Source organism: Struthio camelus, chromosome 2 (genome assembly GCF_040807025.1).
Source record: "Struthio camelus isolate bStrCam1 chromosome 2, bStrCam1.hap1, whole genome shotgun sequence".
In the NCBI taxonomy this organism is placed as follows: Eukaryota; Metazoa; Chordata; class Aves; order Struthioniformes; family Struthionidae; genus Struthio; species Struthio camelus.
The window spans coordinates 9,505,420-9,519,979 of NC_090943.1; the positions used below are offsets into that span (position 1 = coordinate 9,505,420).

Genomic DNA, 14,560 nt, shown 5'->3' on the forward strand with positions numbered 1-14,560 from the left:
ACGATTCACTCCTTGCTATGGAATTTGAGGTGGAGGAAACTCTACTCAGTTGCTACATGCTCTAGAGCATTTGTAATCCTGGTATTATGTGATCAGTTCCAGGTTTCTTTTGTTGATTACGTAAAATGAAATCAATGGCTTCACAGCAAAGTATTGTCATATAGAATCAGTTCCGTATTTTTCTCAAGTTCAGAGAGATAATTGCCTTTCCTAGACATGAGTGAAAACAGATTTTTATTATTATTTCATGCCCATCAAAACATGCACATGCTGCAGAGGACAATATAGATTAAAAGTAAGCAAGATATTTGCCCTGCCCTGGGATGAAATGAGTGTGTTTCTGGCACGGCAGTTTTAGTATCATGACTTTTACAGAACTCATTGATCGCAGCTGGCACGCTAGTTCTTGTCACCCAATTTTGGTAATACCTAGAACCTAGCTACTTAGTATTTTGATGATACCTAGAAAGTTAAAGCAGTTTTAAGCCTATTTTAATGTATGTTGGCAGTATGACTTGGCACACAGGTTCTACAGAACAGAACGGTTCCCAGAATCTCTGCTACCTTTGAATACACCTCTCTCCTGAGAGGAGCTGTGTGCTTCTGGGATTCAGACACAATCAAGGCTAAGAACATGCAACTGCTTCTGCTGCACCCCTTGAATACACAGGGTGAATGCAGAGAGTTAATACTGGTATTTTTGTTGATAAAGACATCAGAAATAGAGGTTAAATAAAATGAGTGCTAACTTTCGAGAATTCAAAGACTTAGCTTTGGATTTCAGAAGCATGCTATTCTCTCTATCCTGCTTTTTCCCCTGGAGTTTTCCAAATGGTAAATAAGATGAATATTCTAATTCAACTTGAACCCCCCAGAAATTTTGATTGAGATATTAAACAGATGTAGGCATTTCCTGAAATGTTTGTTGGAATAATTTCATTTGGTTTGCATATCTAAGAGGAGTACAACCCTTTCGGTTTTCAGAAAGACTTTAAGTGGTGTTTCTCTTGTATCTCTGTCTGCTTAGCAGTGTGTTTTCCAAATATGTTTGAAATGGCAGGAACGAGAATGAATTTTGAGCTGCATGGGTTCTTATCTTTAAGAACTAAAATAATGATTAACGTCTAATCCCGAAATCTTTGCTGTGTTTACATGAGCAAACCTATTTTAAGGGTTTATTTGAGAAAATATTGCTCCTGTGAATGAACTGTTCCAACTACAAGCCTTTGAAAACTGCGTGCTACAGGCACAGCTAATGTGAAATATTTTAGAGTTCTAATACTTGATGTAAGGGGAAGAGACTGGTTTCTCCTTTAAAGTGCATTTCCACAAGGTCTGACCAAAGACCAAAAGGAGATGACAAGTGATGTTCAGATAACAAAGGAGCTCTCACAGGTGGCACAGGCTTCACTCTTTAGGCCTCTTTGATCTTCAGATCACAACTATTGGGACTCATCTTCTACTATCACCCTTTGAAATGCTTTCAGCTATTGTTTTCCTCACACCTAAATTCTCTTTCTCTAATAAAAATCTTTCCCCTCGGCCTCCATTAATTGCTCTTGCACATCTCTGAACTCTGTAGCAGGGCTGCGGGCACTCCATGCTGGAGGAGGGAACATCAGAAGATGGATGGCCTTAGAACTTCCCCTGGCTGTTTCTTTCTCCTCCAGCTTGCCATGATACTCTGTCTTCTCATGAAGCCCTCTATTCATATTGATTTTTCAGTCTGACTTCTGCTTCTGCCCTGTTAGCAGACTGCACAGCGTGGTTTGTTATCTTGAACTCCAGTCCCTACCCAGTCCAAATTTTATATATTTGCATCATTTGCTACATCCTACTACCAGGATGTTTTGAAGACACAAGTTGCTCAATATTTTTTGGTATTGTGTTATTAAAAATAAATAAGAAAGCAATTGATATGAGTCTTACTTCCCCCACATATAAAACTGCTTGAGACTTTGCAAAAATGCTTTCCATACACACCACGCCAATATTTTACACACAGCCCAGTGTTACGTTTTTGCTTTGTAGCCAGATTTACTCTTCCAATGCATTATCTTTAAAGAATTTTAGCAGCCTTCAGCAACACTGGAATACAATCTAAGGCCACAAGCTTCAGTCAGATCTCCAATATTAGCATTATAACCTTAAAGAGCTCTTTGTAGTTGCAGTGTAACTGGTGTAGATGACATAATAGTAACTTCTTTGGTGTCGTCTGAACCAGGAGGATCTATAAAGAACACTTATACTGAAATAAATGCTATCTTGCAGTGAATTAGTTTAGGCTCATACACCTTCCCAAATATATTTCTTCACCAGAGAATGGCCTACCCAGGAGTGACGTTATATATTTGAATGCCTAGAAAGAGAATGTGATTTTGGGACATAACTTGCTGATATTTGTCCTTGCAATGGAATGAATGAATTGCACATAGGAAGGACAGAGTAGCATCAGTCTAGCATCAGTCTCTGCTTTTCAAAGACAGAAAACTGGTACGTTTGCTTCCCTACTCTGATGGTAGCTTTTTTCAGGTGTTGTTATGCAGTATTGTGTGGATCTAATGTCTGAATTTGAGTTGTAGCAGAAAAGTTTGTTTTAATGTCTACAGGAAGTTGTATTTTATTTTTCCTCTGTCTCTCCACTGAGCCCAAACAAGATGTAAGCCTGCTAGACCCCTGCTATGCAGGCTTGCCCTTGAGAGTGACTTATAGTAAGTTGCTGCTTACTTAGCCTGTGATGACAGGAATGTGCCTGGGTTCATCACCGCTGAAGCTTACAGCATCTTCCAGGACATTTTGTGTTTTCCAGGAATTAAAAAAAAAAAAAAAATGTACAAAACCGGAGTTACCTAGAAAAAACATTTTAAAAATTATTTTTTTCTATATATATTGTAGCTGACAATAACAGGATAGAATTGGAAAAGTAGGTGCCTGAATCAGGCATACAAATTCATGTTTAAACCCTCACACTAGTGCCTTGACTCCAGCACTGCTCAGCATTGCCTATCTTGTCTGCCACAGGTCCCTGTTAAGGAAGGTGTTGTCACTAAAAGAAAGTCAGTCCACAAAGTCTTAAATCACTGGCCTTACTTAGCAAGTAAGTAGTGAACTCTCCCTTCTGAGCTGACCTACCATACCAGCTGCTGAGCTGCTCCCCAAGTCGCAAGGAGTGCAAATTGATATGAAGATGCAACTTAGCAGCTTACCTGGTCAAACAAACTTTAGGTCAGCTTTGTGCCCTAAGTCAATGAGGTCTCATTTGCTGGCTGGCACTGGTGTTACAACCTGCTCTGAGATCACCAAGTGTCATTCCTTGTGTTATTTATGCAGGAGTGAAGCAGAGAAGTATGCATTATATCCCTGTTGTGTCTGGTTATAGTGATGGGGAACGTCTCCAGCTGACCAAGGTGTCCTCACTAATGATTGTTCTATATTTAGCTGTTGCAGAGAGCATGTGCCCCCAGTTTAATCAGAGCCCTGGTAGTCATGGTAACGATAGCGAGCATCTGGATGTATATGATTTGCCAAACACCCTAATAAAGTGCAAGACGAAAAGAACACACAACAGTGTTAGGTGAATTAATGTATTGTTCTTTTCTACTACAGATTGTGAAGCGTTTCTAACAGCTCCCTAGACATAAATGCTAGATTTTTGCAGAAAAAGATCCCTACTAACACAGGTGACAATTACTAATCTCTTCTTTTTTTTCTGTTTTGTTTCTTAATTTCATTTTGCAGGTGTATCAGCACTCATATACGGCATATTATGTCCTCAGCAAAATACCTCATGGGTAAGCAATTATTCAATGTCTTCATTTTAAGACTCAACCATTAGAATTCTGCAAAACAATGTGCATCGTGACAAAGGGTTTTCCTGTGACAGCTCTTTGCACTGGTCTGGCATTCAGCTGCAGCATCCACTGTGCTGTGTGTTGTACAAAAGATGACATAGTCTGGAAACAGAAGAACTCGTCTTCCCTGGAGAGTCACACTTCATGAATTTCATTTTCCAGTTTCCAAGTTTTTGCCTAGAATATAGATGTATTGGCATCTGGCTGAGAGCCCCTCTTGGATACCCACCAGAGGCCTGCTGGAGAGGCTGTATAGGGATGTTTAGTTCCTTAACATTTGGTCAGAACTGAGGCATTGCCCTTCAGTTTTGAATCTTCCAGCAGATTCCCATGATAGGGAAGCCCTGTCCAGTATCTCGTCTGAAAACAGATAGAGCAGTAGTCTTTTCGCAGGATCCCATTGCTGCTTAAATGCGTGTGCGTGCACTGACATTAATATTGAAGATAAGAGCCTTTTGGATAACAGTTTATCTTTTCAGAGGATATGAGGTAAATGTAGACAAATAAGAACGTCAAACAGGGTTTACATAGTATTTCTAAACCTACCTGAAGTATGTAGCTCTATCTAATGCATATAACATGAAAGCTGACATATCATAAGGAACAAACCTCTGCCATACAGTGGCTCTTTCCTTAGGGCCCCCTATTCATTGAATGTCCTGAGGTAGGCTCAGTGTTTAAGGAAGACATTAATTAGCTTAATGGGATTCTTCTTCAGCTTTGATTAGTTGCAATCTTTTAAATTCCCCTTTCTCAGTCTGTTTTTGTGACCTTGCAGGTAACCTTCTGCAGCTCTAACCCTATCTCCTTGCAGCTAAACTCCCATATGTTGTTTGTCTAGGGTTTGGCCCATTGCCCCTGTCTGCTTTTCCCTTAAAAGACACATTTATTTATATATATACTTTAATGATTGACCAGTTGACAAGAAATGTGACTCCAACATATCAACAAGACACATGTAAGCATTTAATAATGCATAATATTTCAGAGTGACATTTGCTTAGTATCAATGGCAATGCACTAGCTGCACAGATAATTCCTTCAGTCTTTATCAGTAGAATATTCAGCTACAAGGCAGGAAGCTATTGCCAGGCTACGTGTTCTGTAAATCACTTTGGTGATAACTGTGCAGAAATTGTAATTAGAGACAATATATAACAAAAGTTCAGCTCTGCCATTTCTGTAGAACATTCTTCATGACTCTGGTCCTAAAACATGTAATTTCAGTATTCGTTATGCTTGTTCACAGGGTTATCATTTTTATAAATTATGACTAAACAGGTGGTAGATGCTTTGGCTCCTTGCAAATCCTGCAAAGTTTGTAAAAATCTGCCTGACTTATACACAAGGTAATCATAGGATCACAGGATAATTCAGATTGAAAAGGATCTCTGGAACCAACGTCCTGCTCAAAGCAGGGTCACCTACGAGGTCAGACCAGGTGACTCAGGACTTTATCCAGTTGGGTCTTGAAAACTGCCAGCGATGGAAACTGCACAACCTCTCCGATTCCACTGTTTATCTGTCCTCCCGTGGAAGAAGTTTCTCCTTATATTCAATCTGAACTTCTCTTGTTTCCATTTACGTCCACTTTCTGTCATCCTCCCACCATACAAAATCACACAGAGAATGGTTGAGGTCGGAAGGGACCTCTAGAGATCATATAGTCCAACTGCCCTGCTCAAGCAGGGTCACCTACAGCAGGTTGCCCAGGACCCTGTCCAGACCATACCCCGTACTAAATAGATTATTGTTACTGCAACTCAGGAAAACACTTAGGCAAGTACAAAAGGCATCGCAACACCTAACTTTTCGAAGCCTGTGCCCTCTTCCCAGTCCAGCTTCTTTGGTGCAATAACCAACAGGTTTAATAATGAAGAGAGAGGAACAGATTGATTAGCAAAATATGCATCCATTTCTGAGATTTTTTTTCCCCATAAAAATGCTGTTTACGTTCAGCTGTTCCTCAAGGATTTGTCTGAGTACACTTAACTTTAAATTTAAAAAATATATATATTACTGAAATAACTTTCTTTGGCATCCACCTAACAAAACTAGAAACAGTCCCTCATATAAAAATTCTATACTAGAGACATATGAATTTTAAAATCTGTGCGCCCTCAAGCTCATGAAGCCTGCTTTCCTACAGCCTGTATCTTGCAATTGATTCACCACAAAAAATCATGAGCTCTGGGTTAAGGTATTCCCATGTATAGCTGAAACAGTTATAAAATTTCTCAGTATCATCCATGCCAATGCGCTGATGTCTCACTGCGACAGACTCTAGTCGTCGATGTCTTTCCTTCCCCTGCCTCAATCTGATCTTTTTTTTTTTTTTTGAGGGGGAAGGTGTCTATTTGTTCTGTTCTGTTTTGTTTTGTTTTTCTGTCTCAGGGAACTTACTGGATTTAATTAGCTTTTGAAAACTCCATCTTTCTGGCCAACGTATCTGACATTTGCTTGTTAGTTGAATCCCTAAACCTGGCTAAGGGCAAAAACCTTTGACTGACAGCTCAGTTCTGTTCCAGACAAAGCAGAAATGGGAAGATAGAAGTTTCATGCGTAGTATCTATGAGAAACACTAAAAATTAACAGTACAAGGATCCAGGCGGTTTGCTACAACTGCATAACCTTTCTTTGTCCCAGCTTCTTGTCCCCTCCAGCCTAAATGACGTTGCGCACTCGGCTGTGTTTCAGCTTGCTCCCCTTGTTTGGCTCAGACACAGCGCAGGCAGCTGCAGCAGCGGATGTGTCAGATGGGAAGTATTGGGTATAATCTGAAGATCTGGAAAGTGAGGTGGTGCCCGGAGGCGCGCAGTTGTGTCAGGCAGTGGTGCTCCCGTAGCGGGGTGCAGCGGGGTCAGGCAGCTGCTGGACAAGGAGAGCTGGAACGGCTGCTGTGGGTCGCGTTACAAAAGGCGGTGTTTACAAAGCAGTTTAGGCTCTGAGGACATACATAGGCGTTGCAAACCGTGCTCCATAGTAGCAGTTGCATTGATCTCTTGGGTGATAATATTGTATGTTTTGGTGGTAGCTTATTGACGTCTCCCTGGAACATGGGAATTTATCATTCCTTTGGAGTTCTGCACTTATTTCAGGGTAATGTGTAAAGACAGAGGGCAGGTGTAGTGGGGAGGGGGAAGGCATCAGTTGGCCTGGAGGTAATCCTTGTTGGATGAAGGGAGGAAAATCTCTTCACCTCATATTTCATATTTGGTACAGGCGGATATTGCTCAGGTTGATGTGCATGAGTGAAAATCATTGAGGTCAGGAGGTGACGCAGTGCAAGACACTGGTCAGTTTGAGACCACAGATGAGAAAGAAATTTGCAGCCTGCGTCCTTTCCCTCTGCTTGCCTATAATGCAGGAGACAAAAGCCTTTGGCTCCCAGCAGCACCACCTATGCCATTTCTACAGACACTCTCTTTATGCTTTAGACTTCTACAAACAGGGTACTTTTTACCCTGGCGGTGTGCACTGGTGGTGCCTCAGCTTATGTCTAAATCAGCAGCTAAAGGTGGGAGAGCCGGGGAGCAAACTACCTCACCCCGTAATATCAGATCGTCTCGTTAGACATTCGTTCCAGCAAACAGGCTATGGCAGCACGAGCTTCCCTGTATTTTCTCTACCCTGTTCCTTGTCCTCAGCTCTGACCCGGCTCGTTGGGAAGGCCAGACTGTTCAGGCTTCATACCCACTCATGTCCTTGCCACCTCCTGCTGAAGCTAACTAATAAGGAAGCCAATTAATCTAATCTGTGGCATCGCTTTAAATAATGCAGCATTCATTTGTCAGAGTAAATTGCTTCTTAAAGGGAAATTTCTGATTACTTTTGCGGTATTCTGCAGACTCTCCAGATTCAGGCTATGTCCAAAGTCAAAACAGCCTCGTACCAGCATTTTCCAGGCTTCATTCTGAGCTTTCCATAAGTCTGAGGAGCCAGTTTGAGTACATTTTTAGCACATACATTGATCAACAGTATTTTAAATATTGCAGTCCTGCACCCTGTAGTTCCATGCGAGCTTCTGGGGACGCAAAATCCTCACATGAGTAGGAGAACAGTTTTGCTCTCTCCAGGACTTTTAGTATCTGCCAATGAGATAGACCCAGGGGATCTGATTTAAAAATGAAAAGAAAGCTGAAGTAAAAGAGAGTGAATATCCCTGCAGGGGCTCTCCTCAGATTTAAATCCCCCCCCCCTTTTTTTTTTTTTGTTATTTCAGCCTTCTCACAGCTTTTCTTGGAGATTCAGCGTAGCGAGTACTACAGATTTTGCCACATTTCCCTTCTGTGTTCAGTGGCTGTGGTTACGGAGCGCACAAAGATCTGCAGTTCTGGTTCCCCTGGGTCGAGGATTTGGGGATGCAGGGGTGGGTTATGTTCAGTTCAGCAGCTTTCCTCCACGTCACCCATTTTCTTCCTGCTGCTAACCCTAAAATCTGGTGCTGATGCTGGGTGCCATCTAGTGGAATAAGCTTATGCACTCGCATCAGATATTGCCCGGTTCGAAGCACCTACGTATCATCCCGTTTAGCTTTTCTCCGACTGGTGCTGTTTTTAAGATAACTGCTGACAACTTTATAAATATTTTTGTGAAGCTCCTCTTGTAACCCCACAATTTTTCTGGCTGTATTGTAATTGCCAGATAGTTATAATTTATTTGTACTGCGATAGCATCAGCAAGCCAAGACGTAGACTGGGGCTCTCTTGTGTGAGGTCCTGGGCAAAAGTGGAACAAAAATATTGTGTATGATTATTTGCTAATGCTCTTTTGTTTTGCTCTAGGGAATATAAATTCAACCAACACAATGTAGGCACCAGGCAGCGTCCTGTTTATGAACTCTAGCAACCTAAAATTGTTTTATTCTTTTGTGGGTTTCAGTAACACTGCTCCTACTGAGCCCAATATGGATGTTCTTAGTCATTCAGATTCTTCACTGAAACGGGAAAAAGCCTTAGTTCATTTGAGGTTTTCATGCTCAGTCCCAAGTTCCCCAATGAATACTACTGCCAGCCTTGACTTTCTGCCTTGGAAAATAATTTCCAATTTTCTGGCATTTATTTTAAAAAAATATTTAAGTTGTTATTAGTGAAAGCTACTCACTATTTTTCAGCTACAATGTGTATTAATGAGGACTTTGCTCCCCAGGTTGTACTATACCCGCTATCGACACTACGTTGGCCTAGGTTAACAGGGCCCATAGGCTCCCTGTGCTGATACTAGTCCCTGCTGATGGACCACTGACCTGATCTGCTCTTGCAGTCCCTAAGCAAAAGCTGACTTTAGGTTGATATCTTATGAAGTACGTCTATCCTTAACATTTCGCAGTGGCCAAAAGAAGGGCATTTTTTTACAGTTCTGTGTTGTGTTAGTATTCCTCGAAATAAAAGACAGCATAAAGCATGCAGTTCCTTAAACCTCTTTGCATTCATCCATTTCTGAATGAGCTGTTCCCTCTGAGCAAAGCTGAGCGGACAGGATTACTACTGACCCCCTGAATGAGTCCTCACCGCAGTGCGAGCACATCCAGCTGGGGCATGTCGACACGAGCCCCCAGATATGCTTATAGGGATCAGAGGGAAATTTAGTCCTTATTGCACTCCTAGTTGAATTTATATATGGGGACAAGGGAATTGTATACAATAACTTCTATGTAGGATTCACGCTTCTTCCCAAATTCATATGGCATGATCTGAGGAACTTGGCAGGTGGATCAAAGGAGCAATCAGAGGGTTGAGTTCTGCTCCACCTACCTATGCTGCAGAGCACTATAAAATATTACATGCATGCCCCACATTGAACTGCCATTAACATCAAGAGAGGTCCCATGTGTGGAGCGAGTGCAAAATGCACATTGGAAATATACAGAAGTGATAGCAAGAGGAAGAATTTAGCCCTTGGTTCACTGTAGGTAAATTTTTTAAGTGATGTCTGCAGATTGCTCTTCAGCCCTCTCACTAATGTTCCTATCTCCTTCTCTTATATGAGCTATTCCTAGGAAAGAGGTTATAGTCAATTAAAGAAAGCTTTATCGGACATTGCATATACAAAGCTAACTGTCAAAAAAGCACAGAATCCCCCTCCACAGCCTTACGTACTATATAACATGTTGAAAGACAACAAGATTTTCCTTGGACATGCTCTCATTTTCATGTTTACAGTAAAAGGTAGATATATTTCATATTTAATATTGTAGACAAAAATGTAGGGAACTAGCTCTGCTGCAGACATCTTCCTCTTTGACCAAGCCTGTTCCGTTTTGTTTTACTCCAGCTCATTTAACTTGCCCATGCTTTGCAGCAGTCAAACATCTTTACAAATCAAGAAATTGTCTGTGCCTCAGTTTTCTCACCTGCGCAACAAGGAGAAAAATACTGCTTATCCCACAGAGGTGATAAGTGATAATTGCCGTGGAGAGGACTACATGATTTCAATCATCTTTAACATTTATAAACTAGCATCAGAGCCCTCATTTTATTTTAAGAGGAAAAAGTACTGTTATTAATAAAATCTGTTTTCAGCTAATTAAATTTTACTTATAGAACCTGAATGCTTTTCCTCAACAATGTTGTACAGAGGCTGAAATAAGTCCTTATAAAAAGGTAGGTAAAAGCAAAAAGTAATATGAAATTTATTAAACAGGTAGAAAACAAATGCATTCTGCAGTTTGTGAAAAATCTGGTGTTGTTACTCTGGTCTTATCCCCCACTCCCTCTCTCCTAATAGTCATTCCAACAGTTTTCTTGTCTTTTTGAGGTCGTTTATAATGTGAATTCAGGCACCTCTGCTACATAGCGTCATGCATCTTATGCCAGACTATAAATAACATCCCTGTGAGCTGATATGCTTATTCTGTTGTATTTTGAGAACAGAAAACTGGCCTTTGGAATAGGTAAACCTGATAGTTTGATTGTGGAGCCTGAACCCAAGTCCACTGAAGTGGATAGGGATCTTTTAGGTGGTTTCTCTGGAATTTGGATCAAGCCCTGAGAGAGTTGTTGGGCTTCTTATTCTTTATAAGCATCTGGGTTAAACACTCTGTAAAACATGTAGACCCTGGTTAAATCCTGTGTGTGTTTATTGCTTGGAGGTACATTTTATACCTCTTTAATAAGAAAGCACTAGCATTTATTAAACAAGACACTTGTTTGGTTATCACTTGCTTTCAAGTGATGGCAGGTTGAAAAAAACTCAGCGTTAGAGAGCAGCTCCATGCAGACCCTTGTCTGTGGCGGGAGGAGGAAGGAAAGCAAAGGAAATTCCTCCACTTCCAGGAGGAAATCCACTTCGGCAATTCAAGTCCATAGCATTTCCCCAGATGATTCTCCATTCATTCGCCCGTATTGGTCACTGCAGCAGAGCGGTTTTTTTTTGTTTGTGTGAAGTGCTCGGTTCCTGCGTGGGCAAAGCAATTCCTACCACGTGCTTCTCATTTGCAGAGTCAGTTGTGATGTGGGTGGACATCTTAGAAACCGTGCATAATGATAATAATAAAGAATTGTCTCCTGATGGGTGGATTTGATATTAAGAATTAGTATAATGACTGCTGAGACTGGGTAAAAAAAAAAAAAATACTTGGTAATTAATAGTTAGATGCAGATGTTAGTAGTTTAGCAGAGAATAGCCTAGCAATCAACTTTCCTTTTTTACAAAAAAAAGGTCAATAGCTTATGGCTTATCAGTGAACTGAAGAGTATTTTTAAAAAAGGAAGGAACGAAGAAAGGGTTTGAGCTAAACTCCTCCGTTGTGTTTGTCGGAGGCAGCACCCCCTGAAAATGGAGGCAAGACTCCTGTTAAACTCTGCTCTTGAACAGAAAGTGCCCTGTCACTGAATGCACACGCCAGGCCTCGCTGGTGAGAAAAGCAGCCCAAAACTGGGAATGTTCTTGTGTCCTATGGTACTAATGAACCTTTTCCACTTTCCTCCAGGCTTTATTCAGCCTCCAAACCACAGAAACCATCACAGAGTACACACGCATCCCAGCACTGACCATCACCAAAATGCAGCACAATGGTCTCAGTTTTCTTCTTTATTCGCACTCCACAAGCTATCCAAACTTTGGACAGAAAATGGAAATAAGCATAGAGGAAAGTGCTATAGTGCAATCGTATGGCATAGTGCAGGCAACTAAGCACAGATTTCGAAGCCCGTACAACTGCTCTGCTTCCATGTATCACCCTTCCAGAAATAAAAGAAAATGATGAAAGTCATCCTGTAGGTGGTACTTTTCAAAGTGTTTTTTTTTTTTCTTTCCCCCCCTCCTCTCTGTCCTAATGTTCTGGAGGATTGCTCACTAAAATAGGAATGAGCAACATGCATTTCCCCAGGGTGTCATTTTTGCTCTGCCTGCTGTTGGACTGTGGAGACACCCTACAGTCTCGATTAACGTTTGTTGCTACACTGGGATGCTAAAGTTGTTCATCCGGCTTAGACTCTCAGGGCGTTATTGTTTCATTATGCAGCATGAGAAATGAGGCACTGCGTGTTGCAAAACACATCCTCGGCTCTGATGAGCCCCAGAAAGAAGCAGGACTTGAGGCTCCCCCAAAACTGAAGGACTGTGGGTATCTCCCTGCTGTCCTGGGGTTTATTTGGGACTGGGGTCACACAGTCTCTGAGGGCCATCCAGTGACCTGTGCCGAAGTGCTGAGGTGGCTCGCCGGGGTGCCAGCGCTCCCTTTCTTCCTTGCTGCATAGTTCTGTGAGCTCTGCGCTTTTAGAGACTAAAGCTGCTAAGCACATCTAATGAGCTCATTGTCTATTTTTATACCAAAATGGGTATTCTGCTTCATTTGGGAGCTCAGAACATATGTGCAAGGGGTTGAGGAGATTTAGGAAATGCAGGAAAAGACCTTTGGATGGAGAAAGGATGCTACAGCCAGGGGACTGCTTACACTTTCTCTCCATCTGCGAATACCTGCAGGTCCCAGGTTGTGCTCAGGAGCAGCCACACTGGCACTGGCTCCACGCTCGGCATTGGCCAAGGCTGGGAGGCACATGGGCACTGTGCCCACGCAGCCGGTTTGGCTGCAGTGCCAGCAAGGTCGAGGTCCTAGCGAACGTGTCCAAAGGGAACACAGCAAAACCGAGGACAGCGTCAGATGCCGGAGCCTGGGGAGGACTTCAAATGTTCAAAGAGACTGTGACTGCTTTAAAAAAACTTATTTTTCTACTTGTTTATCAGTTACAGCTATGAGCTAAAATTAGAGAGGCAGCTAGGGTTTACAAGGCAGCTGGGGCTTTCCTTGCTAAAGTAACCCCTACAGCAGTCTCTTTATGGAAAAGATGATATAACCTCAGGCTGATAACCCAGACTGTGTCCATACCAGCCCTGATTTCTCTTCACCCCTTACCATGAACCGTCTGATTGTGGAATGACTCATTATAAATTTGGAGAAGATAAAATAGAAATAGGCAAGGCTGCTTTCCTGTGTCGCACACGTGAGAACAAGCTAAAGGAATGAAAGGGTCTTCCATATGCAGAGTTGTGAAGACAAAACTTGTATCCCATTTCAAACATGAGATTTTCCTCTAACATGTGTACTTGAGGTTTACATGTTTCTGGCAGAATTGAAGGGCTATAGTGGCTTTTTGTTCCTCTAAATAAGCAGAATATTTTACAACCCACTTTTAAATCTAAAATCAGATTAATTGCAGTATTGCTTAATAGTTGATAAGATACAGCAGTAACGACACTTCTAAATATCTGCCTTGTTTGCTTTGTCTGATGGAAGCATGGTCTATGCAGGGACAGGGTAACCGAAGAGCGGTGCGTTTCAATATTCTTGAACCCATATGCACAACTCTTCAAGATCTCCTGTTGACTTGCGATGAAGTAAGATTGTTCAAAGAATCTTTCAAAAAAATACAGAGAATACTGAGTCATTCTACTTTTATCTGAAACCCAATAACACAAACTGTTAGATTAGTTCAGAGCACAAGCCCAAGTATCAATCTCTTGCCCCAATTAAGGGTGTCACTGAGCATCCAGTGAAGTCATATTGTAACGAGGCACTTTTTCTGGCTCCAGAGATCGCAGCTGCATCTCATTTTAAGTACTAATAAGCCCATATTGCTCTCTGCAGGCATCATGTCTTGGTGCTACATTTTTATTAGAGTTTGTAAGCCAGACAAGGTCAGCTCAATGGAAAACTCTAAGGTTTTATCACAAACATCCTTTCCTGTTGACTGGCAGAATCACTCTGAAGAAGCATGTAATGTAGGGAAAGACACATACGCTCCTGAGTAGTGGTCAGAAAGGCTCCAAGCTATTCTGCTATTACATCTGTAAGAAATATTTAACCATTGCAGGTAGATTCATCAGTAATTTATTTCTTAAAAGGAGAAAGACATTTTTTTCTTTATGATTGCAGTTCCACTGGTGATTGTATCTATAGGCATGTCTAACATGAGGGCTTGTTGTTGTTGAGATCTTCTAGTCCATTCTTAAACATCTCAGGGTTTGTTAGGTTGTTTCTCTTCAACCTGCATTTGTTGTCCGCATATTGTAGACAGCTGATCTTTCCGCAGCTGCTGTCATGGCACAGGAGCTGCAGTAATTCTATCTAGTCTTCTTGCTATCATTCAAACATTTTGATTCGGGGAGGAGGGGGCATAACTGTTGTGCATAACTGGACTTGAAAACCTGATAAATCCAGTGACTTACCTTTAGTAGTAGCTCTGAGATCAGAGCTGACTGAAAAACCT

The 14,560-nt window shown here is 41.6% G+C and overlaps 1 protein-coding gene across 5 annotated transcripts in view; it reads left to right on the forward strand.

Annotated features, from left to right (window-relative positions):
• DPP6 (dipeptidyl peptidase like 6) overlaps nt 1-14,560 on the forward strand; it is a 581,229-nt gene that overhangs the window by 445,446 nt on the left and 121,223 nt on the right. For all 5 annotated transcript variants that reach the window (XM_068934271.1, XM_009682036.2, XM_068934270.1 and 2 more), the window contains exon 6: nt 3,739-3,791. In XM_068934271.1, the coding sequence (XP_068790372.1) occupies nt 3,739-3,791 (53 nt within the window). The remainder of the gene's footprint in view (nt 1-3,738; nt 3,792-14,560) is intronic.